The following is a 25,313-nucleotide window of genomic DNA, read 5'->3' as shown; positions in this document are numbered from 1 at the left end:
TCAATGTAGGGTTTATGGCAAAACATAAACAAGTTCAAGTTGAACAATCTATTGAAGAATTGAGATCCATGAAAAAAAATGACCCAATGACAATTCATAAAGTCATCAACAACGCGAAATCTAGCGACATTAAGATTGTTGAAGGTGGAAGTAAGAAAAAAGTCTTAAATATTGATTCAGTGGAGATTTGATCTGCCTCATCAGAACTGGACAAATCTGGAGAATATCGGGAACATCAGGTAGTGTAATTTATATACAAATTACAAAGTTATGTATATAGTTGGTTGTATATTAAGGTAATATATAAAAAGTATTATGAGACAGTTCTTAATTGTATGTTCTATTAGTTGTATATCAATTACTAAAGTTAGGTATATAGTGGGTTGTATATTAAGGTAACATTTACAAAGTCTTACGAGGCAATATCTATTTGTATACAATTATTTAATTTTGTATAAAATAAATTTGTTAAAATCACTCTATTATACATATACAAAATTATAAAACATTATACAAATTCGTCGATATATACAAAAAAATTATGAACATAATAAAATATTGTATATACAAACGTTAAACACTCAAATATACAGACAGATTTCAAGCTTACCATATATACATTTAACAAACGAATATTATACAATCAGTTTAATCATTAATAATTTTTTTTTTTTAAAAAAATGAAATCACAAATGCACATATATAACTATAATATATATATTATTGTACATTATACAAATTCCTTAATATATACAAAAAAAAAATAGGAACATAATAAAATATTACATACAAACAGATTACCCAAAAAAATTAAAATAATACATATTATGATGGTCATATACAGTTAAAACACAAAATCAATTACACAAAAATATTGTATAAAAATTATATACAATTTCTCAAATATATACAATATAATCTCTCTCTCTCTCTCTCAATATATATATATATATATATATGTCTTTCTATAGCTTTAGAATTCTTTTTTTGAGAAAATATTTTATTTTAAATGGTTTGTTTAAATCATGGGATTATGTGAATTTATTGTTATCATCTTTTGTGCTATTGTAACCATTTATTGAAAAAATATTTTTTTGTATAAATTTAATTAAAAAAAACATTTTATTCAAATTTAAAGTCACCTAACAAACTAAACTATACCCATGGAAAGTAATTTCATAAAATCCTTTTGCCATATATGAAATTTTCCCTTTTAAAAATAAGTTCTAAAACATTTAAAAATATTTTTTAAAAATTACTTTTTTTTAAAAGTCAATCCAAACGGGCTCCAAGTCAGCCTAACTTTAGATTACATGGGCTTTTGTCCTCTTTGAGCCCGTATAGAAATGTAGAAGGCCCAAGAAAGCACAGCTGAACTTCAGTGAAACCCTAGCCCCAATCTATTTAAACCAGTTGCCTCCTTCTTGTTCCATAGCTACAACTGCCTCTGCAGCCCTCCGATATAGTTCCGGTAGATGTTGTTTCTTTTTAGTCTATTTTGTTGTTTTAGTATTGTTGGGCGATTGCAATGATGATAACATTTCCCAGCTCATTATGAGACCTTATGTTTAAGGTCTGGGAATATACTCATTTTCCAACATATATATCTGAGCTTCGCCTTTCGTTTCTTTTTTGTTGATTCTCTCAATGCAAAATCATATATGATGTGTTTTTTTTGTTTGCTTACTTTTGGATTCTGTTTAGTCAATTATGTTTCAATTTGGCAATTGCAATGATGTTTACCTTAATCCCAGCTCTATGAGACCTTGGTCTTGGATTAAACTTGGTTTCCAACATATATATAACTGAGCTTTGCCTTTCTTTTTGCTATGTTATGGCATCCTTTTGGTTTCTATTTAGACTTTTTTGTTATGATATTTTGTTTATTGTGTTGAAATACAGTGGCGATTGCTATGACGCTGACATTAATCCCAGCTCTATGAGGCCTTAAATTAAGGTCTTGGATTAAACTTTGTTTCCAACACATATATCTGAGCTTCGCCGTCATTTTCTCTACTGTTCTGAATTCAATACAAGGTTATGTGTCAATTTTTTATTTGTTTTAATTTTGTTGATTGTCTAAAATTAGTGGCAATTTTGCGATGATGATACATTTTTCCCAGCTCATTATGAGACCTTATGTTGAAGGTCTAGGAATATACTCCGTTTCCAACACACACATCTGAGCTTTGCCGTTTCTTTATTGATTCTCTCATTTCAAAATCAATATCAAGTTTTGTATTACTAGTAACTTCTTTTATAAATTTTCAATCTGGAAAATTAGGTTTGTTCCCTGTGATGTAAAAATGACCATGCTAATTCTGAATATTTTTTCTGAAGAAAAGCTTTAAGTTATTTATCTGAGGGAGCATTCTCGAATGTTTATTTAGCAAACAATCATGAAATTTATTCAGACTTAAAACCATATATAGATAAAAATTGTGGAGCTTTTGTAGGTAGATCAATATATAAATGCATTCTGAAAAATGGATACAATTAAATTGGGATATCTAATGTACTGATTCATTTTGAAAATGGATACAATTAGAGAACATTCAAAATATTTTCAAATAATTTTGTGAAACATAATTTAATTCTTCTTCGTCGCTTTGACGGCCGGTCAGGCGGAAAATTCATTCTTCATTAGTTTGAACTTTAACTTGTTCATCAGCATCTTCAACACCTATACCTCTCATTTTTTGAGCAATCCTTGAATAATACATAAATCAAACTGAGGGAAATTTCTCAAAAATTTGAATATTATTTTGGATACCTTGTAATTCTCATTGAATCGGATATTGTAATGATAGTCAGATGCTTTTCAAAACATAAAACACTTTGCTAAATTACTACAATCTACTATATCTTGAATATCAAAACAAATCAAAGAAAAATCAAACATTACAGTTTAAAAGACGAAAACTTTGAACTACGTAAAAGAGCAAAATTTTAAAAAATACTTGGTGATAATGTATTTATAGATTTCTAGAATAAAGTAAAGAATTTCGAAGAAATGATTTTCTTAGACAATGTAAGAAGAGAAAACTGGTGAAAAAAAGGCAAGAAAGAGAAATGAGGGATTTGAGGTAAAAACCTAGAACAAGGGAAACATGGGTATTGATTTTTCTTTTTTTACTTTTTGGGTGGTATTGAGGTAAAAATGAGTTGTGGGACTGATTTAAGAAATAAAAGGAAAGTAAATTAATTATATATAATACAATTTATTTGCTATACAACTAAAATATTGCTACTTTTAATAATTATTTTTACTAATTATGTTAAGAATTTTGATTAGATAGCTAATAATTATTTTAATGTATAGTTTTTTTTTACTAAAATTACGCTATTTAAAATTAAACATTTTGACTGATATTTCCTCCAAATAAAAAACATTAAAATAATATAATTACATCCCTAATTTTAGGGATCGATATCCCTGAGTGAAATTAGGAAAACAAAAGAATTGATTCAGAGTCCTACGTAGGATTGATATCCCTTTGATAAATTGGCAACAAGTAGACACACGTATAGTTATATATAACTATAATTATTTCATTTTCGTTATTCACTTAATGGGCATCTCTAAAATAAGAATTTAATTAATCTCATACGTATATTTGAAGAAATAAAGCATGTGCATAAATACGTTGTGAGGTTAAAAAATTATTTTAATAGAACCTCTGGATAATATCTAAATTGTAAATTTCATACCTAAACTATAGGAGAAAGCCTAATAATTTATGCCATGTATGCCCAAATAATGTTGTGATACGTCGAAGTTATAATTCTATTCAATCTTAGAAAGATACTTTCTGAAAGAAAAAAATCAATTATACGAACACACAAAAATGTCATTAAATTACTGGACTACGAAACAAAATTGATCGATGGTGCTGGTGTTGATCAACGTGGCCAGTTTAATGGAACATTATTTGATTATATTCGAAGTGGAATGGACCACCACATAGTTGATTGGAGGTATAATGTGACATGTACTAACAATAATTATATGTGACATTCTAATACATGCAAAGTGCAACAACACAAATACATACATAGAGCTTGCTGTTCACCTAATCATGGCTCTGAAAAAGAATGCACACCATGTGTACATTACACACTTTTTTTTCTTATTCTGGAGGATTTAATTTCTATGGCTTTACTTTATGCCAAAATGGAGCAAGAGTTCACTTTATGGTGTCAAGAGAATATCACATGACGTTATTTAATTATGTGCTACTTAGTATAACACTAGTATGTAAGTGTGACATTATTTGATTAAGATAGCGTGAAATAATTTTTCTTTAAAGATTTACAAAATCTTGAATGACTTAAGGAAGAAAAAGTACAATAAACGCTTATTAATCCGTATTATAATTTTTTTTTTGGAGTAATTGTAGTTCAATGAATAAGTATAAGTAGATAAGATTAATATTGGATTTAGGTAGAATTTTGTATTTTTGCTTTTGTTTAGGGAACAAAGGAGTAACTATTATGGTGGAGGAATTGAATCTTTTGGAAGTTTAGATTATGTTTTAATCTAACTAAGCAAAATTCAATGGATAGAAAAACATGAAACTACATTAAACCCAAGTACAGAAGAGTTTCATTTAATTAAAAAAAAAAACAGAAGAGAAAGGATAACTGTGGCTTAGACGATTTGAACATATCTTAATTGGGAGGATATAAACATAAGAAATTGGCATCCAAAAAGACCATTGTGCAATATTAGAGAGTTGCTGTAAAACAAAGGCTTAATAAATAGTTACCGTCCGATTGAACACCTCAATTTCTAATAAAGTATTTTAATTAGATATTTTTAATCTAAATTTTGAAAAATATATACCTATTTCTTTTATGTATAATATAATTAAGTTAACCACATAAAATATATCATATTCTTTAATTATACATATCAATCTTAAGTACAAAATATCTAAAATATTTTGATTTATTGAGATAAATATGTATAAATAATAAAAGAGAGACATTTTAGAGGGTTAAATTAGCTACCTAATAAAAGACGAGAATAGACACAATTTTCTTCTTTCAATTATTAAAAAATAAAGTATTCAATTGAAACACAGACTTAGAGCGAATGTATATATCTTGATAAGTTTAAATATTACTCTCTTTATTTATTTATTTTTAAAAAGGATTGATCTATTTTTGTTTTTAATTAAAATAATCATTTTTTATTGTTCTTTAATTTCAGTTTTACACACCGATATGTTTAAGGTCATAACGATAAAATAATATTTTTAATTAATTTGATATAACTTTAATTTAAAATTATAAATTATTTTTTTAAAAAAGAAAATGTAGCCAAACTAAATTATTTTTTTAGAAAAACCAGGGAGCATGTATTAAGGACTACTTTGGTAGGAATAATTAATTAGAATAGCCATATATTAAAATATAATCCATTTAACACAGTATTTGATTACTCTATTTAATTTAATTCATAGATTGATTATACATAAGATATAATCTTATTTTATCTTTAGAAAATCGAGGAATAACTGATTTAAATTTTAACAATTTTTGGGTAAGACCCTAGATGATTAAACCATCCCCTATTTCTTTTGCAATTTGATTTCCTTTTTATTCATACTTAAAATATATAGTTATAAATGTTAATTTTAATTTTCCAAAATCATTTTTTGTAGTTTGATGAATTTACTTGTATTTTTTCTCCATTTCTTTTTTGATTTATTCATTCAATTCTCGTCTATTAATCACTTGATTTTTTTTTTTAAAAAATAAGTTTTAGGTATTGAACAATTTAAATACCCTTGAATATGTGTTAAATTTAAGATATGTTTGACCAACAAAAAGTTAAAAAATTCTATGCTATCAAGGATCTCCATAGTGATACATCAAATCTCAAAATTAGTAACGATTATCTGCCTTCACCCAATAATATAAAATAAACAATTTTATAATAAAACGAATATATAATAGAAAATATTTTTTTTATAAAGCTTTAAATCAACTAAAAGATTAAGTAGGAAACAATGAATCAAGATACTGATAAAAAATAAATCAACTTTACAATTTTTACATTAATGATCTATATATTACAAATTCAAATCATTAACCATATTTGTATCAAAACACGTAATGTAAGGTTAAAAAGATATTTTATTCGTCGTCCTTTGTAAACATAGGCAAAGCAACAAGAGTAGCTAGTGGTCTCAGCCAACAACAGTGTTCTTTGGAACATGAAAAGTTCAAAGCTTACATTCCACGTTTCTCATTATAAATGGCTGCCCATTCTTCATAAAATAAAAAGCATAGTACTCTAATTGCCACCGTAGACATTTTTCCATTTGTATATTTGATTGATGAGCAAACAATACAAGAATGTCAACTTCGGATGTTGCTTCCATGAGAAGCCTAAGTGAAATTTCTGAGGAAGAAACTGTACGGTTGAGTATCGATCTTGTAGCTGCTGCAAGACGAAATCTTGGGTTCTTGAGACTTGTAACAGAGTCTCAATGGCTTCAAGAAAAACCCACCATTCTTGAATCTATTAGAAGGTTTATTATTACACTTTTTCATCTTGCTATTCCTGTTTTCTTTGTTCTTGTGAGTCCTGGAAATCTTGATGATGATTTTTTTTTTGTAGGTATGATCAGCTATGGATGCCATTGATATCTGATCTTTCTAATGGGTCAAACCCTCCAATGATTCTTCCTCCTTTTGATATTGAATGGGTTTGGTACTGTCACACCTTAAATCCGGTAAGAAATAATGAAAATAGTATACTTAATTTTACTTGGTTTATGAGAAAATATTCGAAAACAAAAGAAAAGGTGTTATTTTTACCATATGATTTTTTTTTGCTTCTAGTTCATGAAAAGAGTAAAATTACATACAGGTAAGTTACAGACAATATTGTGAATCAAGATTCTCTAAACTTATTGGAAAGGCAGCTATTTTCAATGAAGAAAATGGAGAATATGCATTAAACAGATGCAAAGAAATTTGGGTTCACAGATATCCAACAGTGCCTTTTGAGAATGAATCTGATGACTCCAATTTGCAGAAATTNACAAGAATGTCAACTTCGGATGTTGCTTCCATGAGAAGCCTAAGTGAAATTTCTGAGGAAGAAACTGTACGGTTGAGTATCGATCTTGTAGCTGCTGCAAGACGAAATCTTGGGTTCTTGAGACTTGTAACAGAGTCTCAATGGCTTCAAGAAAAACCCACCATTCTTGAATCTATTAGAAGGTTTATTATTACACTTTTTCATCTTGCTATTCCTGTTTTCTTTGTTCTTGTGAGTCCTGGAAATCTTGATGATGATTTTTTTTTTGTAGGTATGATCAGCTATGGATGCCATTGATATCTGATCTTTCTAATGGGTCAAACCCTCCAATGATTCTTCCTCCTTTTGATATTGAATGGGTTTGGTACTGTCACACCTTAAATCCGGTAAGAAATAATGAAAATAGTATACTTAATTTTACTTGGTTTATGAGAAAATATTCGAAAACAAAAGAAAAGGTGTTATTTTTACCATATGATTTTTTTTTGCTTCTAGTTCATGAAAAGAGTAAAATTACATACAGGTAAGTTACAGACAATATTGTGAATCAAGATTCTCTAAACTTATTGGAAAGGCAGCTATTTTCAATGAAGAAAATGGAGAATATGCATTAAACAGATGCAAAGAAATTTGGGTTCACAGATATCCAACAGTGCCTTTTGAGAATGAATCTGATGACTCCAATTTGCAGAAATTAGTTTCCACTGTTCATGAAGAACTGCTGAAAGAAGTATCCAAACAAAGAAATTATTTATGCACAAAATTTTCTGAGCCTTACTATTCAGAGATTGTGTATTTGATAGCAGCTCGACAACGGTATAAGGGCTTTCTGTATATGATGCATAAATTAGCAGATAGTTGTTCTGTTTTGGTCCCTACTTCAGATATCCTTCTAATGTGGATCACTCATCAGGTAAAGGTCTTTCTTTGAAGTTTACCTGATAAAGTTTTTGTCTATGGAGAGATCTTTAATTTTCTGTTCAATTTACTTTTGGGGAGCTTGAATATGACTTCTTAAGATAAGTTAAATAATTCAATATAATGGATTAATGAACTTTGGTTTGATTGTTGTTCTTACAAAATACTTTATGTTTTCATTATCTAAAAGAAGAAAGCCAAAAAGATCATTAGTTTACCAAGAAGATAAGATCCTTTAGGCATCTTCCTGGTCATTTTCGTTGGTCTTCACGCTGCTAGTAAAAGATTTCTAATTTTAATATTGCCTAAAGAATTAAATACTTAGATACTTTATTCAAATGCATAGCACACTACCAATTTTATTCACCTTTTAGGTAGTATGGTGTTGAGCATTATTGTAATATCCAAAGTGTTTGTCATAACCTTAATGTCATAATCCTGGTGTCTGTTCACCACGATTCATGTCTAATCGGTCTACTTGGATTTGTACTATCTGTTCACTTAAATATTAGAGTAATATTATTATTTTTTCTCTTTCATATGAATGATTCCATCAAGTTGAGATAAGTTTATTGTCTATTGATCAATAATGACTAGTGCATTGATGCTGATGCAGTTTTTTTTTTTGTTTTTTTGTGTATTTGATTAAACAGAGTTATCCTACTGCATACACTTTGGACACAAAGGGGTTGGAGGAGGAAATGAGAAAAGTAGTTGGAGGATGGGAGAATGTGAAGGAAGCAGATGTTGAGAACACGAAAAAACTATGGGAAAGAATATTTGATCAGCCATATGAGAAAGCTGGTGGCTTGGCCATTGGAAAGGCTGTTGATCTCAAGCCACCAATATACTGGGAAGTCACAGATACTGATGTCAATGCAAAATACTCATCCATGTTACCACGGTTCTTGCTTGAGGTTGGTTGGCTCTTATGCTTTAACGCTTTGCAATTCTCCACTTGACAATATTAAAATTAGAATATATATTGAAAATGTAGTCACGGGAGTGTAGGGACTAATTATTCTTTTCCCTCTCTCCAACAGTTGCAGTTATACTAAACTCAAGTAAGACTTACAAAGTTATATTATTTTATATCCAAGTTGGTGTCCTATCATCATCTTATTAGGTCACATTTAATTATTGATGTTTCTTTTTTGGATCAGTTCTACTTTTCCTTTCTTTTCTCTTCTTCCATCTATTATTTTATGTTTTCATGTTTTTGGTTGGGATGAGTTGTCTTCATGTATGCATCAGTAGATAAGTCTGGTGTGTTGCTTTCATCTTGAGAATTCAATTGCTTATTCATACACGCCTACTTGCCGATTTAAGAGGGAGGTGCTAAAGCAATTTGTTACCTACACTTTCATTAGAGTGGGAAGTAAAAGTTGAAAAATATAAACAAAATATGGCGAACTTTTACTGCTTTTTTTGGCTTAGTAATTGACTAATTGCAGATCAAAGCAATGTTCGGAGATGCTTGTCATATGACTTGACAATTTTCAAAGAATCAGGAAAACAGAGTTAAACAATTGTACTAAAGTTGCTTCTCTCTGTAATTTCTGAAAATAATAAATAAACTAAATCTGTCGTAAGAATCTGAAATAATAGCATATGGAATGTATAATTGAACTTTGTAATGTAGAGTGCATGGCTTGTTTCCTCCCATTGAGACCTCCAATACTTACCCTATCACGGTTTCACGATAAACTGGTAAGCAAAAAGAAGAATAAGTTTAAGGATTTCATGCTTTAGAAGATAGATGAACTTATCTTGTTGGAATATATTACATCGATCCTGCTTATTCGTTGCTATACCATGAGGACTTTTTTACTTTGTTTTGTTCTTTCTAGAACTAAAATTAGTATGCTGCTTGCAAATCAGCAAAAATCATGCTCCTTTATGCATGATCATATAACTTCTTGCCTTCTCTATTGCTGGATTTTTGTGTGAATCATATAAAATCATTGATGCAACGAAGAACAGAAATAATTTGGGGTACCTAGTTTACAATTAAGTAGTTTTGTAAATGGTCAATCCACCAAAAACTGCAACATATAGTTGGTTTTCCTCAAACATGGTTACGAAGCAGACCAGTTCAATCAAACCATTATACTATGAGGGATTTTCCTTTGTCACTGTCACACAGGCAGAGACTAGGTTCCATGATAGAGCTTTTCTTTGATCATAGAAATTATTCCTAGATTTCTGATTTATTAACTTGGATGAACAAAACTTGGGCAGAAGTACCCAAAGGGGGTTAATTTATGTTGCCTGATTATAACTGTATGACATCACAAAAACTGTTACTTGTTGAATCCTGTGGTGGTTGAGCTCAAGCATAGTTCTATCAGAAGCCAAATCTAGTTAGTTAATTTGATATCGGCGACAATCAGGTTTATCATCTATAGCTTCTTCATGTTTTTTTTTGGTTTGGAGGTGGGGGGAATAGCGTTGCAGTAGTATCTAGAAGGAATAATAAAAGGTTGGCTGTCCTATGTTTTGCATTACAGGTCTGTTTAACAGTGAAGCTAAAACCAAAAATGAAACCTTTGAGTTGTGATGCGTCAAAGGAGTTCTTACGTTTTCAGATGGTTAGATGTCACAGGGAGCTCAAAATAGATAGACCATTCAGTAAATTTACGTCTCAAAGGTGGCAAAAAGCTTTGCATCTGTATTGTGAGTTTGGAACTAAAGGGATGGTTCTTGAGGTTCGCCAACGTGGTGGTGGCTGCATCAAAGGAAGTAGCTTGAGAGAGAGTGTAACATTTCTTTGGAATGATTTGTTACGTGCGCCTTCTCTCAATTTTGCAAAAGAAATTGACCAAAAAGTCAGGGTAGCGACATCAATAACTCCTCCTGTCCAAGCCTCCTACTTGTTGAAATGTGTACCTGATCGAGTATCAGATGATTCAGGTGCTATGATATCTGATGTTATTCTGAGGATGAACCAATATCATCCCCAAGAAGGTAGATGGTTATCTCGGACTGTTTTGGATCATGCAGGCAGGGAATGCTTTGTGATTCGTTTTAGGTAGTGAAATTTTTTATGTTGTCTAAGTGACAATCTGCCTCCTTGTGTTTTATCTGCTGATCTTGTGTTGTTGACAATAATGCTAGAGTTGGAGGTGGTTTTTGGAGGAGAGGAGCTGAAACTCCTTCAGCTGTGAAATGGGAGGACCGTATTATAGAAATACGTGAAGGTCGTTGGTCCTACGTTGCTGGTTCCATAGGTAGAGCGCCTGGTATGTTATAATTCCTCTGTCTACTTGACTCTATCTATTCTCTGGCCAAACATTCATTTCAACAGTCTATTAGTTATCAACTCATAGATCACGCTGGTTACCACTTTCCAGTGGATGTCTCCTATTCTCGGTTTCCTACCTAATTTGTGGTGTCATTTGCTCGTGTTTCTCATCTAGTACAGAGAAAGTGGTAGGTATTGCAAAACCAAAAGATCCACCAGAAGGATGGCATGCTCTTTGGAATCTTTCAACAGGACATGAGCTATTAGTACAGTGGGAATCATCAAGATCCACTTCAGGCTTAAATTTCAGCGTAATAAACCAGCAATCAACTGATTCAGTGGTACTGTGTGTATGAACTCTGATTTGATCTCAGCAGGAATTCTATAGAGTGTTGATCATCTGAGTGATACTTAAGAACACAATCCTTGCAGGTAAAGTTATTGGAAGGGCGACAAATGCAGTATGAAGTCAAGAAATCTGGCTTAGGTGAGGAGATAGAACATGTGCCAAATGAAAAGTTAAAGCAAGTTGAAGACAAAGAAGAAGATGGATTCATAACAGTAGTTAGGTTCTCTGAGGATAATCCGGTTGGAAAAGCTACAGCACTTCTTAACTGGAAGTTAATGGTGGTGGAGTTTTCACCTGAAGAAGATGCTGTATTCATACTTCTTCTTTGCATGTCAATTATCAGAAGCATATCAGAAATGAAAAAGGAAGATGTAGGAAGCCTGTTGATTAGAAGAAGAATAAAAGAAGCAAAGCTTGGTGACAGAGATTGGGGCTCAGTGGTTGTCCACGCTTCTTCATATTCTCCATCGATCTCTTCACCTCACCTTCAGCCTTGGTATTGGAATGTGCAAGCAGTGATGGGATCGCAAGGTGTAGACAATATCCCAAGACTACAAGCTCCAGTATTGACTTATACACCAGCTGAAGGTGGCGACAAGTTGTACAAGCACGGGATAATCAATTAGGACAAACTACCATTTCCTAATAACACGAAACTGAAGAAGTTTATCAAGCACAGATTCTGAAACAGTATGTACACTCCACCTAAAGTCATTCTGTCACCTCTTTATATGGTATAAGCATTTCTTACCAGCAGAGTTACTAATTAAATGGGTAACGAGTATCATCATGTCTCCTGTATACCAAATGATTTTAGAAGGCTTAGTTATGTATGTGTACATTAGGCCAGCTACACCAAGACTTTATGCTAGAGGGCACACCCTTGTACAGAAGATGCGGTCTTGGATTTAAACAAAGCCTTAAATCATTTGTCTAAGATTAAGCTTGCTTAGCGCGATTTGACCAGGATAGACTTGTAGTGATTTGTTTGGAAGGTCCAGTTTGCTCTTTCTTTATGCAGTTCTAATGTTTTGAATAACATAGTGGCCTGAGGGATAGACTTGTATTGAAAAGCTAGATTCTCGGCTGAAGAAAAAACAAATAGAAGAAAACAGTAATTCATTTACATGATAAAGAAAAAAGACTTTTATAGTGAATGGGTTTAGTAGAGAAGCATCTTCATTACTTGACTTCCTTTCTTTTAGTCAAGTTGTTGTACCTTAATGTAGTATAAATTTTGAAATGTGGACTCTAGTGTATGGAATTTTAAAAGAAATTCTTTTTATTCACCTATTAACTAATATATGTAGCTAAATTGTGAGAATAAAAAGGGGAAAACAAGTAAGTAATAATTTAAGATGTCCAACTTGTATTAGATTCTAAATTTGTGTTAATTTTTATAGGATGGTCAAAAGAACAACGTTATTCTGATGTTAAAGTCTTTGATCCAGTTTTTTATATTGTTATTATAATAAAGAAATGCCTCTCATTGGATCTACCTACTCTTTATGACCCACTAATTATGGAATTTTGTTTGTCTATATGAAATAAAAGTGAGATTAAGTGTTGGTCACTCCGATTCACAATAATTTTTTTTAATCTATTCAACTAGAGGTGTCTTTGCTAGTGAGGAAAATATTTCCAATGTTACCTTAGTTTAATCTTTTTTTAAATATTTTCTAAAACAATAAGTTTAAGAAAATTACTTTTCTAGATATAGTAAAGAATATAAATTCCATAAACGACGTTTTATATCAGTGTGGCCTTAAGGTCAAGTCACTAACGTGAAGTTGCTTCCCTTTTTTTTTTTTTAATAATTTGGTGATCAGTATCTTGCTTTAAATTTTTTGATTTATTTAATTTTAAGACACTTAAAGACCGATAAAAAGGAAACCGTTCCCTACCAAATTATATAAGACTCAATTTTATAGGTTAATTGTTCTTTTAAAAATATAAAATAGAAACAATAACGTCTCTTGATAAAGTTGACCTTGGGTCACTGTTCTTATTAAAAAACTCTTAATTCTATATTTAATGGAGAAAATGTTTGAAATATATTTGGATTTAATCGAACTTGTTACGATATCTCTGTGTCCACATGGGCATATACATATACCTTTAAAATACACTATTAAATAGTTTAGAAAAAAAAAAAGATTTTTCATAAAGTTTGATATTATAACAAGTTTGGTATTAGAACAATAATTTAGGTCAAAATTATAATATTTTTCAGATCATTTTTCCCAAATAATCTTTCCTCAATTTCTAACACACCTCATCTTTATTTCTACTCGAGAAACTTCCATCCCTATCATTCTTCACCCTAATTCCCATAGTATTTAATTTCTATGATTGAGTAATACAATTATTTTCCCTTTAGATAACTTCGTTAGTCGACTCTATAAGATCATTCCATTTTTATTGAATTTATGGTGCAGATATGGTAACTAACAGATATGTACGGTGACTGCACGTTTCGGTCTTTTATTGTCCTATAAATTTGCGTTATTACAAGGACCCACCACGAGTGGTATGGGCACGAAAAGAGGAAAAATAGACTTTCGAATTTAATATACATAAGAATAATTAATCAACTGCTGTGGTCTTAATTATACAAAACTAATTACCAAAATTAAATCGTTACATTATTAGTCCCTCAATCTAATATTTTTCTCCCCAATAATAATTGTCCACAATTGATTTGACAATCCCCTTTAAAAAGCTATAAATAGAAAAAAATACCTTTCAATATAATAAATATAATGTCTTGAAAAAAATATCATATGAAGAAATTACTATAACTAATAATAAGGATATAATTATCCACTGAAATGTACAAATATTGTTGGACATTCCAAAATAGTGGACAACTATTGTTAGATAGAGAAAGTAATAGTTACCCATTATACTATTTGAAATTCTAATAATATTTGTCCACTTTATAAAATTAATGAATATAATTTTATACTTAGTTCTTAATTTACCTTATTATTAAATATAACCATTTTTTATTATTTCAAAAAAAATATTATATTTATTATATTCAAAGATTAATATAATAAAATTATTTTTTTATTTATAATTTCTTAAAAAGTATGTAAAGTTAACATATAGTTAACAAATATTATTGAACTAAGAAAGTATGCACTAAAATAACGGGAACTATTATGGATGTCATGTTGACCTGTCTCTTCAATGCAATAATTTTAAATAATTGATCTTCATAAGTTAAGTATAATAGATCAACTTATTTAAATTTGAATCATACAATTTTAATTAGGAAACCTAACTCAATATATTTTGACCCAAATAGAGGTGAACCTTGGATAGGAGGTCATCAATACCCAGTAACTTCAAAAGATATATATATACATATTAAATAAGTTACGTAATGTTTTAAAAAAATGTGACATTTTTTTTTGTAGTTACAGACTTATATGTATCAATTTCTTATTTTGTTGGTTTTTTTCTTTTTCGTTTCAAATTTAAACATATTCATATCAGATTTTGTAGTGTCTACGTTATATCAAGAAACACAATTAACGTATCTATATTAAAAGGATTGATACTTCCATATTTTCAATTTTTGGATCCGCATTTGAATCTATTAGATTAGATAGAGTTAGAAACACTATAAAAGATAAAAAAATGTGGTTTGTTATTTTAGCATTTTACAATGTAATTAAAAATATGTTGGAGGTTTAACTCAAACAGTCCTATAAAGGTAACTGTAAAGTTAAATGCTCTTTAGATGTATTGATTTGGTTGTTAATGATAATATTTACATTTGTTACCAAAAAAAAAAAATCTTCATTGAACCATTTCAAATTTTAAATTTTAAATTTTAAATTTGAAATAATATATTAAAAGATAAAACTATGAAATAGTATAAGAAATATTTTAAAATTATATCACATTAAATATTTTTATGTATAAAATAAATTTTAAAATAACATATATAATATCAGGTTAGTTTTTTGGGTTAAAACCAAACCAACCCAAATATAATCAGATTTTTTCAATATCAAATTAAATCAAACCAAACCACCAATTAAATTTTTCTTTAAATTAATTTGATTTATAATTTTGTTCGATTTTGTACACTCTATTAAATGGTGAGTAAAAATGAAGGTGGGAATATTTTATACTAATACAATTTGTTCATATGTTTCAAAAATATAAATTTTGTGGAATGGTTCTTTTTTAACACCCATGTTACAACATAATTATTTTTTTGTGAAAATAATCAAGTGGGCACTAGGCTCTCACGTGAGATGCTTAATTTTTGGCCACTTATTAGTAGGCAACTATCGCAGAGTTTACAGATAACTTATCAATGAATCCATCTCCAACGCCACTCCACTTATCTTCTCAATCCTTTCTTTCTCTCTCACACACAACTTGTCTTCTTTTGCCCATGGCTCACCTGTGGTCATAGCACCTCGGAATTTCCGATACCCACCTGAAAAACATCGCCGGAGAATCAGGCATCCACCATGATCCNTCTTCTCAATCCTTTCTTTCTCTCTCACACACAACTTGTCTTCTTTTGCCCATGGCTCACCTGTGGTCATAGCACCTCGGAATTTCCGATACCCACCTGAAAAACATCGCCGGAGAATCAGGCATCCACCATGATCCTCTTTATCTGCAAGACCCGTTTCGGTCTTTCTTGTACTCTTTCTTTTTCCACCCTTCAACCCCTTCTCAACGCTCGTCTCCTCTTCCTCTTTGTCCCGACATAATACAGTTACGAACCTTATCTTGTAGTTTTTGGTGGGAAGAAGAAGATCCAAACAGATAGTATTGATAGTTGAGATTTTTTTTTTTTTTACAGAGTATTCAAGATTTGTATGTCAAGCGTATTGAATGTCAAAACGGATTCAAATGGGCCGAAAGGAGTAGTTAAAATTCATTTAATGGACCCAAGAAACTTGGGATTTGAGGTTTAGTACAAGTAGTTTTTGTTTCGTGTAGTTTTCATGGATTCTGCTCTGTTACTTTCTGTTCTTAACGAGGATCTTCTTATCAGAATTCTTTCCTTCATTACCCATGATTCCGACCGCAAAGCTTTCCGTTTGGTTTGTAAAGCATTCCTCCGGGTTGACTCTTTCCACCGTACCCATCTCCGGATCCTTCGTCCTGAGTTCATTACAACCCTTTTCTCCAAATTCCCACGTATTTACTCCCTTGACCTTTCCGTTTGCCCCCAAATTGATGACGGAGCTGTTTCCATGCTGCTCGGTTATGGATTGCCGGATTGGAGTAGGAGGTTGACGAGACTGGTGCTGAGTCGAACCACTGGGTTGAAATCAGCCGGGTTAGAGATGTTTATGAAGTCTTGTCCTGTTTTGGAGTCTATTGACGTGTCTTACTGCTGGGGTTTTGGTGATAGGGAAGCTGCGGCTTTGTCTTGTGGTGGGTCTTTAAGGGATGTAAAGCTGGACAGGTGCTTGGGTCTTACTGATGTTGGTTTGGCGAAAATAGCAATTGGGTGTCAATGCCTAGAGAAACTTAGCTTAAAATGGTGTATTGAAATTACTGATCTTGGGATTGATTTTTTGTCCAAGAAATGTACACAACTGATGCAGCTTGACATTTCATATTTAAAGGTTTGTTTATCTTACTATCATTCTTTTTTATGGTAGCATCTATTGTATACGCCTTTACTATGTTTGTAAAAATGTGGATTTGGTGTTGTTTCAGGTTACTAGTGTGTCACTGCATTCTATAAGCAGTATGGAGAAGTTGAAGCTTTTGACTATGGTCGGGTGCAGTATTGTGGACGATGAAGGACTACATTATCTTGGAAAAGGGTGTCCTTCGCTTCAGGTGATTAACACGTTTGTCAAACTATTTTGATCAATTGTAGAAAAATATGAGATCATATAGCTGTTTTGGAGTTCTTTTCTCCTCTCTTAAGGTGACCTTTACCATGTTGCTGTCTGGTTTTTGCCGATTTTAAGCACAGGTAGTTTCATTTTCTTATAGCTTGTGCATCTATATTTATTTATCATATAGTGAAGATGGGCTTAAATTATACTCTCAGTTCCAATTTATATGACATAGTTACTCGGGATTGAGTTAAAGAAGAAAATGGGAACTTCTAATCTTGTGGTCTTAATCATGCCATAATATTTGTTGCTATAGAAAATTTGGAACTGGTTATCTTAAACATGCCATAACATCTATGCGGCTGTCTTAAACATGCCATAATTTGGAAATATCTATGAGTATAGAGTGAGAAGTTTTAAGTTAAAGTTGGTTCAATTGGCAAAGGTTGAGGGACTTGTGTCTTATGTCACAGATTCAACCCCTGCGCCAAATGAATCAACTCCGGTATTTAATTGGAGAGGGGTAGAGGGGCAGGCCCATCATTCCCGAATGTCAAAGGCTGTGGTTGGCCCAAAATATTGGCTCCATATGGATTTCTCAGTCACTAAAAAATTTATATCCAAATATAGATATGTGTCATTTTTTTGGAATAGACAAATCCGAAAATATTGTCACATGAAAAGGAACAGAGTGAATGACTCGTTTCAGGTGTCATGGATGGAATTTGAGACAGTTAGTGCATATGACATTTTCCTGGTGACCAGATTATGCAGTAAGCACATGAATCTGGAATACAGGAAATGCTTATTGGAAAATATGATTTATGTCTGGTGATATTTCCTGGTATTTTGACTGTAGGCGAACAAAGACTTGATGCTGCATGATCTAGTTCTGACCCCTCTTTATCTATCTATTTGTATTTTTTATGAATCCCAATTTCAGCTTTTCTAGTGATCTTTAAGCATACCAGCTGCATTCGTATTTCTTCTTCCTTCAAGTTATATTTATAGTGGAAAACAATTTTCCATCTATGAATATCTGAAATTAGTATTCTTAGCTCAAGCTTTAGCATTTTATGTGGCTAATTTACCTCTTAGAAGAATTGGCCATGAAATTTTCTTCAGTTAGTAAGCGCACATAAGTTTCTCGGGCTGCCATAACTATTCAGAAACTTGTATTTTTACAGGCACTGGATGTATCAAGGTGTGACAGACTAAGCTCATCTGCCTTAGCTTTCTTGATTAATGGACATCCTTCAATGCTACAAGTCTACGCTAGTCATTGTTTCCATGTGAGTAAATTTGTTGTTAGAACCTACATTTTGAATAATTCCTTGGCGAGTTTTTGATGTTGGTTCTGCAATTTAGATTGAGAATCTTGATGCACCAGGAGTTTCCTACTGAAGTCATCCAAGGGCTGAAGGACCTAAAGAATCTGGAAACCCTCATACTTGATGGAGCACCGGTTTCTGAATCATTCTTCAAGATCATTAATTTCAATTGCAAGTATTTGGTCGAAATAGGGCTTGGAAAATGCAAAGGAGTGACTGATAAGGGCATTCTCCAGCTGGTATCAGGGGGTGTTAATTTAAGTATCTTGAATCTCACATGCTGTAGCGAACTTACAGATAATGCAATATCAGCTATAACAGATTCTTGCCGGAGTGTTTTGTGCCTCAAGTTGGAGTGCTGCAACTTACTCACAGAGAAGAGCCTATATCACCTGGGATTACATTGTTCCTTACTTGAGGAGCTTGATCTTACTGATTGTTTTGGAGTCAATGACACTGGTGAGGCTCAAGCCATCATTCTTTTGTTTTTATTAACGTATTTATTCTGTCTCCATTAAGATAAAGGTAAATTTCCATTTATTCTGAATGACCCAGAGCAAGACATCTGATTTTCCCTCGTCTCATCTGGATTCCTTTCCATTTTTTATATTCTTCCAAGTTTTGGGATTTTGAGTTAACTTCCCATTTCTCAAGAGCAAGACATTTGATTTTCTTTTTCTACTTTTCTTTTTCTTCTTTTAATGACATGTGAAGCTTTGTGCATTCATGTCTTAAAGCTCCTCGTGTTAAGTCTTCGATGATATGGTTACTCCAAAACTTGTGCAGTTGGTGACATTCCTTTAAATTAAGCATTTCAAGCTAGGAATTCAGCTATTTTTTAGGTCTGCGCTAATATGTGTTGCATCTCATCTCTTCTGCAGGACTTTATTACCTGTCTAAATGTACAAAGCTTATATGCCTAAAGTTGGGATTATGTACTAACATTACTGAGAAGGGACTGTACTGTGTGGCTAGAAATTGCAGCGAGATTCGCGAACTTGATCTGTACCGGTAAGGTGATTGCCCCATCTAACTTATCCTGTGAATTTGAAAATGTTTTCTCATTTATATCTTGAAAACCATTTGCAGGTGCAATGGAATTGGTGATGATGGACTCTATGCTTTATCAAGTGGTTGCAAAAGAATGCAGAAGTTAAACTTGTCTTATTGCAGTGAGGTTACTGATAGAGGAATTGAGTGTCTCAGCCATCTACCAGAGCTCTCTGACCTCGAGATGCGGAGTCTTTTGAATGTCACAGGCACTGGTTTAACAGCACTTGCTATGGGGTGCAAGAAACTTGCTGAGCTGGATGTGAAAGACTGTACTAGCATTGATGATTCAGGTTTCATGGCGCTTGCTTATTACTCTAGGAATTTGCAACAGGTATAATTTCTCAATCTTGAACTACTCTCTACTTCTTTTAATTTATGATGCTGTTAAATTTGCTTGGCATGTGCTTTCTGCATTACCTGTTGATTCGTAATGGTTAAATAACTATATTACCCTTGATCAGTTTTTATCATTTCTCGAAATCCTGAGAACAGTAATTGAGTTATAATCCTTTCTTACAACATAACTCCCTTCTCTTGGTCCACAATTACATTTATATAAGTTCCTGGAATATATTTCCTGTAGAGTTATGAGCAACTCTTTAACTCTGATTTAGTTGGTACAAGAATCTGTGCTCCTTGTATGTTTTCAACTCCCTTTTGAGAGTCTAACAAAACTTCTCGTGATAAATTAGGTTTTAAATACTTCAACAGATTTTGGCCTCAAGTCTTTCATAAAACTGAATCAGGTTTTATAAAAAGACTGTTTGTTGGGATCAAGCAGTCCTGGTTTTCTTTTTGTTCGAAGTTCAAAATAGCGTAATAATCATGGCGGTGCATAATGGTTCAAGTTTCACTTGTAGATTTGCTAGGTAACTCTTTTTGTATAGTTTTCTGGACCCGTGATAAGATATGTTTAGAATTATGTTTCTCGCAACTATATCCACTTTGTTGCCTTCGGAGTTCGGACTTAGTGGACCATTCGTCAGGATTGAGAAATATTATTTCACTACATGCACCACAATGAAAGGACTCAGAATTTTGCATTAACCTTAATCAACTGGTTAATTCTTGGTTGTAATGCTAAAAAAGTTCAGAATACCCTTACTTTTTGGATATCAATCAAAGTTTTTGCAAAATTATCAACAACATTAGGACTGGTCAAACTGGATATTGAGTTTACCAACTGAAATAATCAACACATACACTTACTCCATTTCCCCTTTAAGGTTTATTAGCTTCAGATATGTCATGTCACTTAATATTCTTACCAGCAACATCGTATCAGTGATGTATGAACTGGTAGTGATCGTACTTGAACTTTTGAGTTGATTTTTTTTCCTGCATACTCCTGAGGTTTCAAATTAAGACCATCTGAGGATTAACTATATTTTTTCAATATTAATCAAAGGACAAAAGGAATCACATGGAATGAAGTTGTCTTGAAAGACCTACAGTTCTTTTGGAACCTATGCAGACTTAGCTACTGATAGAGCAAAATGGAAGAAAAACATCCACAATAAGGGATATTTACAGTTGAGAACAGGTTTTACCTTATAAATTTATATGACAGTCAAAATATCGAGAACTTCCATTATTAATGTTACTATTATTCATATATTTAACTCATTTTCAAAAAAAATTATATTTGGTATGACAATGACATGAGTTGAGTTTAAATGGAGAAACATGGTCAGTGAGGATTCATATAACCAACCCCAACTTGTTTGGTATTGAGGCTTAGTTGTTGACGTTGTTGTAAATAAGGTTCAACCATGACGTCTGTTTTAACACCTTTCTCACAGGCATCTGTAGGATGGTTACTACACTTTTCAATCAGATCATCAGTTAGAATCATGTCATTGTTTCTTGAAAGTTGTAACATGCTTGGTTGAATTTTATTATTTTTGTCTCATGTCTGTTCAAAAATCAGATGTACTTGACAGTGCATTTGTTTAGTAAGTCTCTTAAATTGAAACGAGCATTCATCAGATCTAATGATTGCCTTGCTGTTGCTCTATGTTTTTATGGTTTAATGAACAATCTCTTATGAGTTTAACTGGGTTATATACTTGTTTAAGTTGGTCAAGCTGACTGAGTTCAATATGAAGGTCATAACTCATAACCATCAAGTGTAATACAAACATTTTGCCGTATAAAAAAAGATACAGACATTTTAATGTCAATTTCACTAAGTTCTACTAGTCGGAATTGACTCAGTTTGTGCAAGTATGGTTAAATTCACTATGCATTCGGACTTGGTTAAGTTATGCATGCATTAGTATAAGCACCAAATTTTCTTCTTGAAATTTGTTGTTAATCCTCATGTATTCCTAAATAAAGTACATTTAGTGTGATTCATACCGTTCTTGTGTCCTTGAATAACTAAATGGGAATAGAGGCTTATGAATTTGTCTACAACTGCTGAAATAAATCTTTGATGGCAGATTAATCTGAGTCATTGTGCAATCTCGGATGTGGGCCTGTGCATGGTGATGGGGAACTTGACACGGTTGCAGGATGCCAAGCTCGTAAACCTTCACAACGTGTCAACCAATGGCTTTGAGGTTGCTCTTCGGGCTTCCGGTGTTCGGCTGAAAAAAGTTAAGTTGATTGCCTCCCTGAGACTACATCTTACGCCGGACATAGTTAAGACATTGAGGGCAAGAGGTTGCAGGATTAGGTGGGATTAAGGTACAATATTCCATCAGTACATGCCAATGTGTGTTACTATACCCCCCACTTGCATGAATACCAATACATTTGAGCTGTTCAACCTAAAACTTCTCCCATCATATCAGTAAGCAGAAATTTCCCATCATATTGTTTTGTAAGTCCACCCAAGAGATTTTACGTGATTCTTCACTTGTGTAAACTTCTCATGTACCTCTGCAGTTTGGAGATCAACTATATGAACGATAAAACATCATATCAAAGGATCTCTAAAGTTGATGGCAGAGAATATCTTCTTATTAATCCCTTTGCCATTTTGTGCCTGCTCCTTGAGCCGAGGGTCTTTCTCAAAAGATCTTTCCCTTGAGCCGAGGGTCTTTCTCAAACGATCTTTCTACCACCCAAAATAAGGGTATGGTTTGCAAGTATATTACCCTTGTGGGATTACATTAGATATGTTATCTTGTTAATGTTAATGTGAACCAGAAAACTAATTAGTAGGAAGGAAGGAGGAGACCAACATTTTTTTACAAACCAAAAAGTATATATAATGGAGCCCACACACTGGAGAATCTCACTTTAGGTATCCAGAAATAGCCTACTTAAGTTAGCTACCACGAGAAAATTGACAGTTCATTGTAAAAAAAAAAGGAAGGAATTTTGCAACCATGTCATACAAGGCATGCAGGATAACTTGAAAGTTGGAAAGAGAGAAAAGCATATATTTCCATGTTTAGAATTTTTTCTTCCTTTTCTTTCATGACAAACAATTCTCAGTTTGTATTCCCTTACTATCAATCTTTCTTTTAAATTGGCCATTGCAACCATTCCCTTTTTCCAATCTTCATCCCAAAAAAATTAAAAAAATATATGGGGATCACCAAATTTCTCTTTATTCTCATTCTCTTACCTTTCTACCAAGTTCTCTGTCAATATGAATATGAAACTTACCATCCATATCAAAGATCCCCTACTCTTGATCCTCATGCTATGATCATTCAAGCTTGCAGCAACATCCAAAACCAAGCTTTATGCCTCTCACACATACAATCCAATCTTGATGATCCTGTCCACAGGGACCCCAATTCAATCCTCAAAGCAGCCATTCAAAACTCCCTCAATCAAGCAAAGTTAACCATTCAATCCATCACAAAATTTAGCACCTTATCAGCTTCTTCCAGGGATCAAATGGCCATCGAGGATTGCCAAGAACTTCTCGATTTCTCAGTCACTGAACTAGCATGGTCCTTGGGTGAAATGAGAAAAATCCGAGCTGGTTCAAAGAATGTTCATTACGAGGGAAATCTCAAGGCATGGCTGAGTGCTGCATTGAGCAATCAGGACACATGCTTAGAAGGATTTGAAGGCACAGATCGACACCTCGAACATTTCATCAAGGGAAGTTTAACACAAGTAACACAACTCATTAGCAATGTTCTAACTTTGTATGTTCAATTGCATAGCCTACCATTTAAACCACCAAGAAATGACAACATAACATATGAAAATCAAAAGTATCCACAGTGGATGACAAATGGTGACAAAGATTTGCTAGTTTCTAAACCAAATGGAATGCATGTAGATGCTGTTGTATCCTTAGATGGAGGCGGCCGTTATCGGTCGATTGCACAGGCTATAAATGAGGCTCCAAGCTACAGTAACAGGAGATATGTGATCTATGTGAAGAGGGGAATTTACCATGAAAATATTGATTTGAAGAAGAAAAAAACCAATATCATGCTTGTGGGAGATGGCATTGGAGCCACTGTCATTACTGGTAACAGAAATTTCATGCAAGGATGGACAACTTTTAGAACTGCAACTGTTGGTACGTAGTTTTCTCATTGTTGACTTCAGCTGACATTTATGTACTTCAACTTTAGATATGCACAAACTGTATAAAGTTAAATAAATAGACACATGCATTCTACGTGACAACTAGTTCCTTTCTCTATTGATTTATTTAACAGCTGTTTCGGGCAAGGGATTTATTGCAAGAGACGTAACATTTCGCAACACTGCTGGGCCTAAAAACTTTCAAGGTGTGGCCCTTCGTGTGGATTCGGACCAATCGGCCTTTTTCAGGTGCAGCATGGAAGGATATCAAGACACGCTTTACGCCCATTCACTCCGTCAATTCTATCGAGAATGCAACATTTATGGCACCATAGATTTCATTTTTGGCAATGGTGCTGCAGTTCTTCAAAACTGCAAGATTTATACTAGACCTCCACTTCCTTTACAGAAGGTAACAATCACGGCCCAAGGTCGAAAAAGCCCAGATCAAAGCACTGGATTTTCGATTCAAGATAGCTACATTTATGCCACTAGGCCCACTTATTTGGGCCGGCCCTGGAAAATGTATTCAAGGACTGTTTACATGAATACTTACATGAGTGGAATGGTCCAGCCCAGAGGATGGTTGGAGTGGTATGGGAACTTTGCTTTGAATAGTTTGTGGTATGGTGAGTATAAGAATTATGGGCCTGGATCATCACTTTCGGGTCGGGTTACATGGCCCGGTTACCACATTATCAAAGATCCTTCATCGGCTAATTTTTTCACTGTTCAACATTTCATCGACGGCATGTCGTGGTTGCCAGCCACCGGCGTCCAGTTCTCAGCTGGTCTTACTAAGTAGGCTGCAGTAACGTATAGTTATAGTTTAATTGTTTTCATTATTTTATATAACATTTTTTATATTATTCAAAATGGCATTGTATTGAAGAGCAATAGTTATACCCTACCACACATATTTTATGCAGTTAAACTGCAATAAAAACTACATTGAATGCTTTGGAAAACTGCAAAATGTGTACGCTTTGAGTTTTAGAAACATGCCATTACTTTTTATTAA

The 25,313-nt window shown here is 32.8% G+C and overlaps 3 protein-coding genes and 5 non-coding genes across 12 annotated transcripts; all 8 read left to right on the top strand.

Moving 5' to 3' along the window:
* The first annotated feature begins 1,518 nt into the window (after window positions 1-1,518).
* LOC114075798 lies at window positions 1,519-1,619 on the top strand. The gene has a single exon (XR_003576186.1). It is a non-coding gene; the product is annotated as a small nucleolar RNA snoR69Y (small nucleolar RNA).
* Window positions 1,620-1,722: 103 nt separating this feature from the next.
* On the top strand, window positions 1,723-1,817 carry LOC114075799. Its single transcript, XR_003576187.1, has one exon. It is a non-coding gene; the product is annotated as a small nucleolar RNA snoR69Y (small nucleolar RNA).
* An 86-nt stretch (window positions 1,818-1,903) lies between these two features.
* Window positions 1,904-2,003, top strand: LOC114075797. Its single transcript, XR_003576185.1, has one exon. It is a non-coding gene; the product is annotated as a small nucleolar RNA snoR69Y (small nucleolar RNA).
* An 87-nt stretch (window positions 2,004-2,090) lies between these two features.
* LOC114075800 lies at window positions 2,091-2,194 on the top strand. Its single transcript, XR_003576188.1, has one exon. It is a non-coding gene; the product is annotated as a small nucleolar RNA snoR69Y (small nucleolar RNA).
* Window positions 2,195-2,288: 94 nt separating this feature from the next.
* LOC114075805 lies at window positions 2,289-2,371 on the top strand. The gene has a single exon (XR_003576194.1). It is a non-coding gene; the product is annotated as a small nucleolar RNA snoR53Y (small nucleolar RNA).
* Window positions 2,372-6,131: 3,760 nt separating this feature from the next.
* On the top strand, window positions 6,132-12,758 carry LOC107008592 (glycine-rich domain-containing protein 2). Of its 3 annotated transcripts, none has more exons than XM_027917400.1 (9): window positions 6,132-6,408; window positions 7,106-7,239; window positions 7,329-7,443; window positions 7,581-7,970; window positions 8,629-8,892; window positions 10,486-11,006; window positions 11,093-11,217; window positions 11,400-11,569; window positions 11,652-12,758. In XM_027917400.1, exons 1-9 carry the CDS (start codon window positions 6,367-6,369, stop codon window positions 12,192-12,194), a joined length of 2,304 nt encoding a protein of 767 aa, XP_027773201.1. In that variant the 5' UTR covers window positions 6,132-6,366; the 3' UTR covers window positions 12,195-12,758. The 3 variants fall into 3 exon arrangements, with proteins under 3 accessions (XP_027773201.1, XP_027773204.1, XP_015063181.1); XM_027917403.1 differs by having other exon boundaries at window positions 6,134-6,408; window positions 11,400-11,560; XM_015207695.2 differs by lacking the exon at window positions 6,132-6,408 and having other exon boundaries at window positions 7,064-7,239.
* A 3,314-nt stretch (window positions 12,759-16,072) lies between these two features.
* Window positions 16,073-22,759, top strand: LOC107007469 (F-box/LRR-repeat protein 3). Of its 3 annotated transcripts, none has more exons than XR_001455107.2 (8): window positions 16,073-17,180; window positions 17,275-17,400; window positions 18,590-18,694; window positions 18,793-19,192; window positions 19,615-19,744; window positions 19,823-20,117; window positions 21,195-21,318; window positions 22,231-22,368. XR_001455107.2 is itself a non-coding variant. In XM_015206098.2 (7 exons), the coding sequence occupies exons 1-7, from the start codon at window positions 16,551-16,553 to the stop codon at window positions 22,474-22,476; spliced, it is 1,932 nt and encodes a 643-aa protein (XP_015061584.1). In that variant the 5' UTR covers window positions 16,073-16,550; the 3' UTR covers window positions 22,477-22,759. The 3 variants fall into 3 exon arrangements, 1 of the variants encoding a protein (XP_015061584.1); XR_001455106.2 differs by having other exon boundaries at window positions 21,195-21,329; window positions 22,231-22,364; XM_015206098.2 differs by lacking the exon at window positions 21,195-21,318 and having other exon boundaries at window positions 22,231-22,759.
* A 251-nt stretch (window positions 22,760-23,010) lies between these two features.
* On the top strand, window positions 23,011-25,313 carry LOC107007481 (putative pectinesterase/pectinesterase inhibitor 22). The gene is made up of 2 exons (XM_015206117.2): window positions 23,011-24,284; window positions 24,427-25,313. Exons 1-2 carry the CDS (start codon window positions 23,327-23,329, stop codon window positions 25,095-25,097), a joined length of 1,629 nt encoding a protein of 542 aa, XP_015061603.1. The 5' UTR covers window positions 23,011-23,326; the 3' UTR covers window positions 25,098-25,313.

The sequence above is a fragment of the Solanum pennellii genome, chromosome 1 (assembly GCF_001406875.1).
Source record: "Solanum pennellii chromosome 1, SPENNV200".
NCBI lineage: Eukaryota > Viridiplantae > Streptophyta > Magnoliopsida > Solanales > Solanaceae > Solanum > Solanum pennellii.
This window is presented reverse-complemented; position numbering and strand designations above follow the sequence as displayed.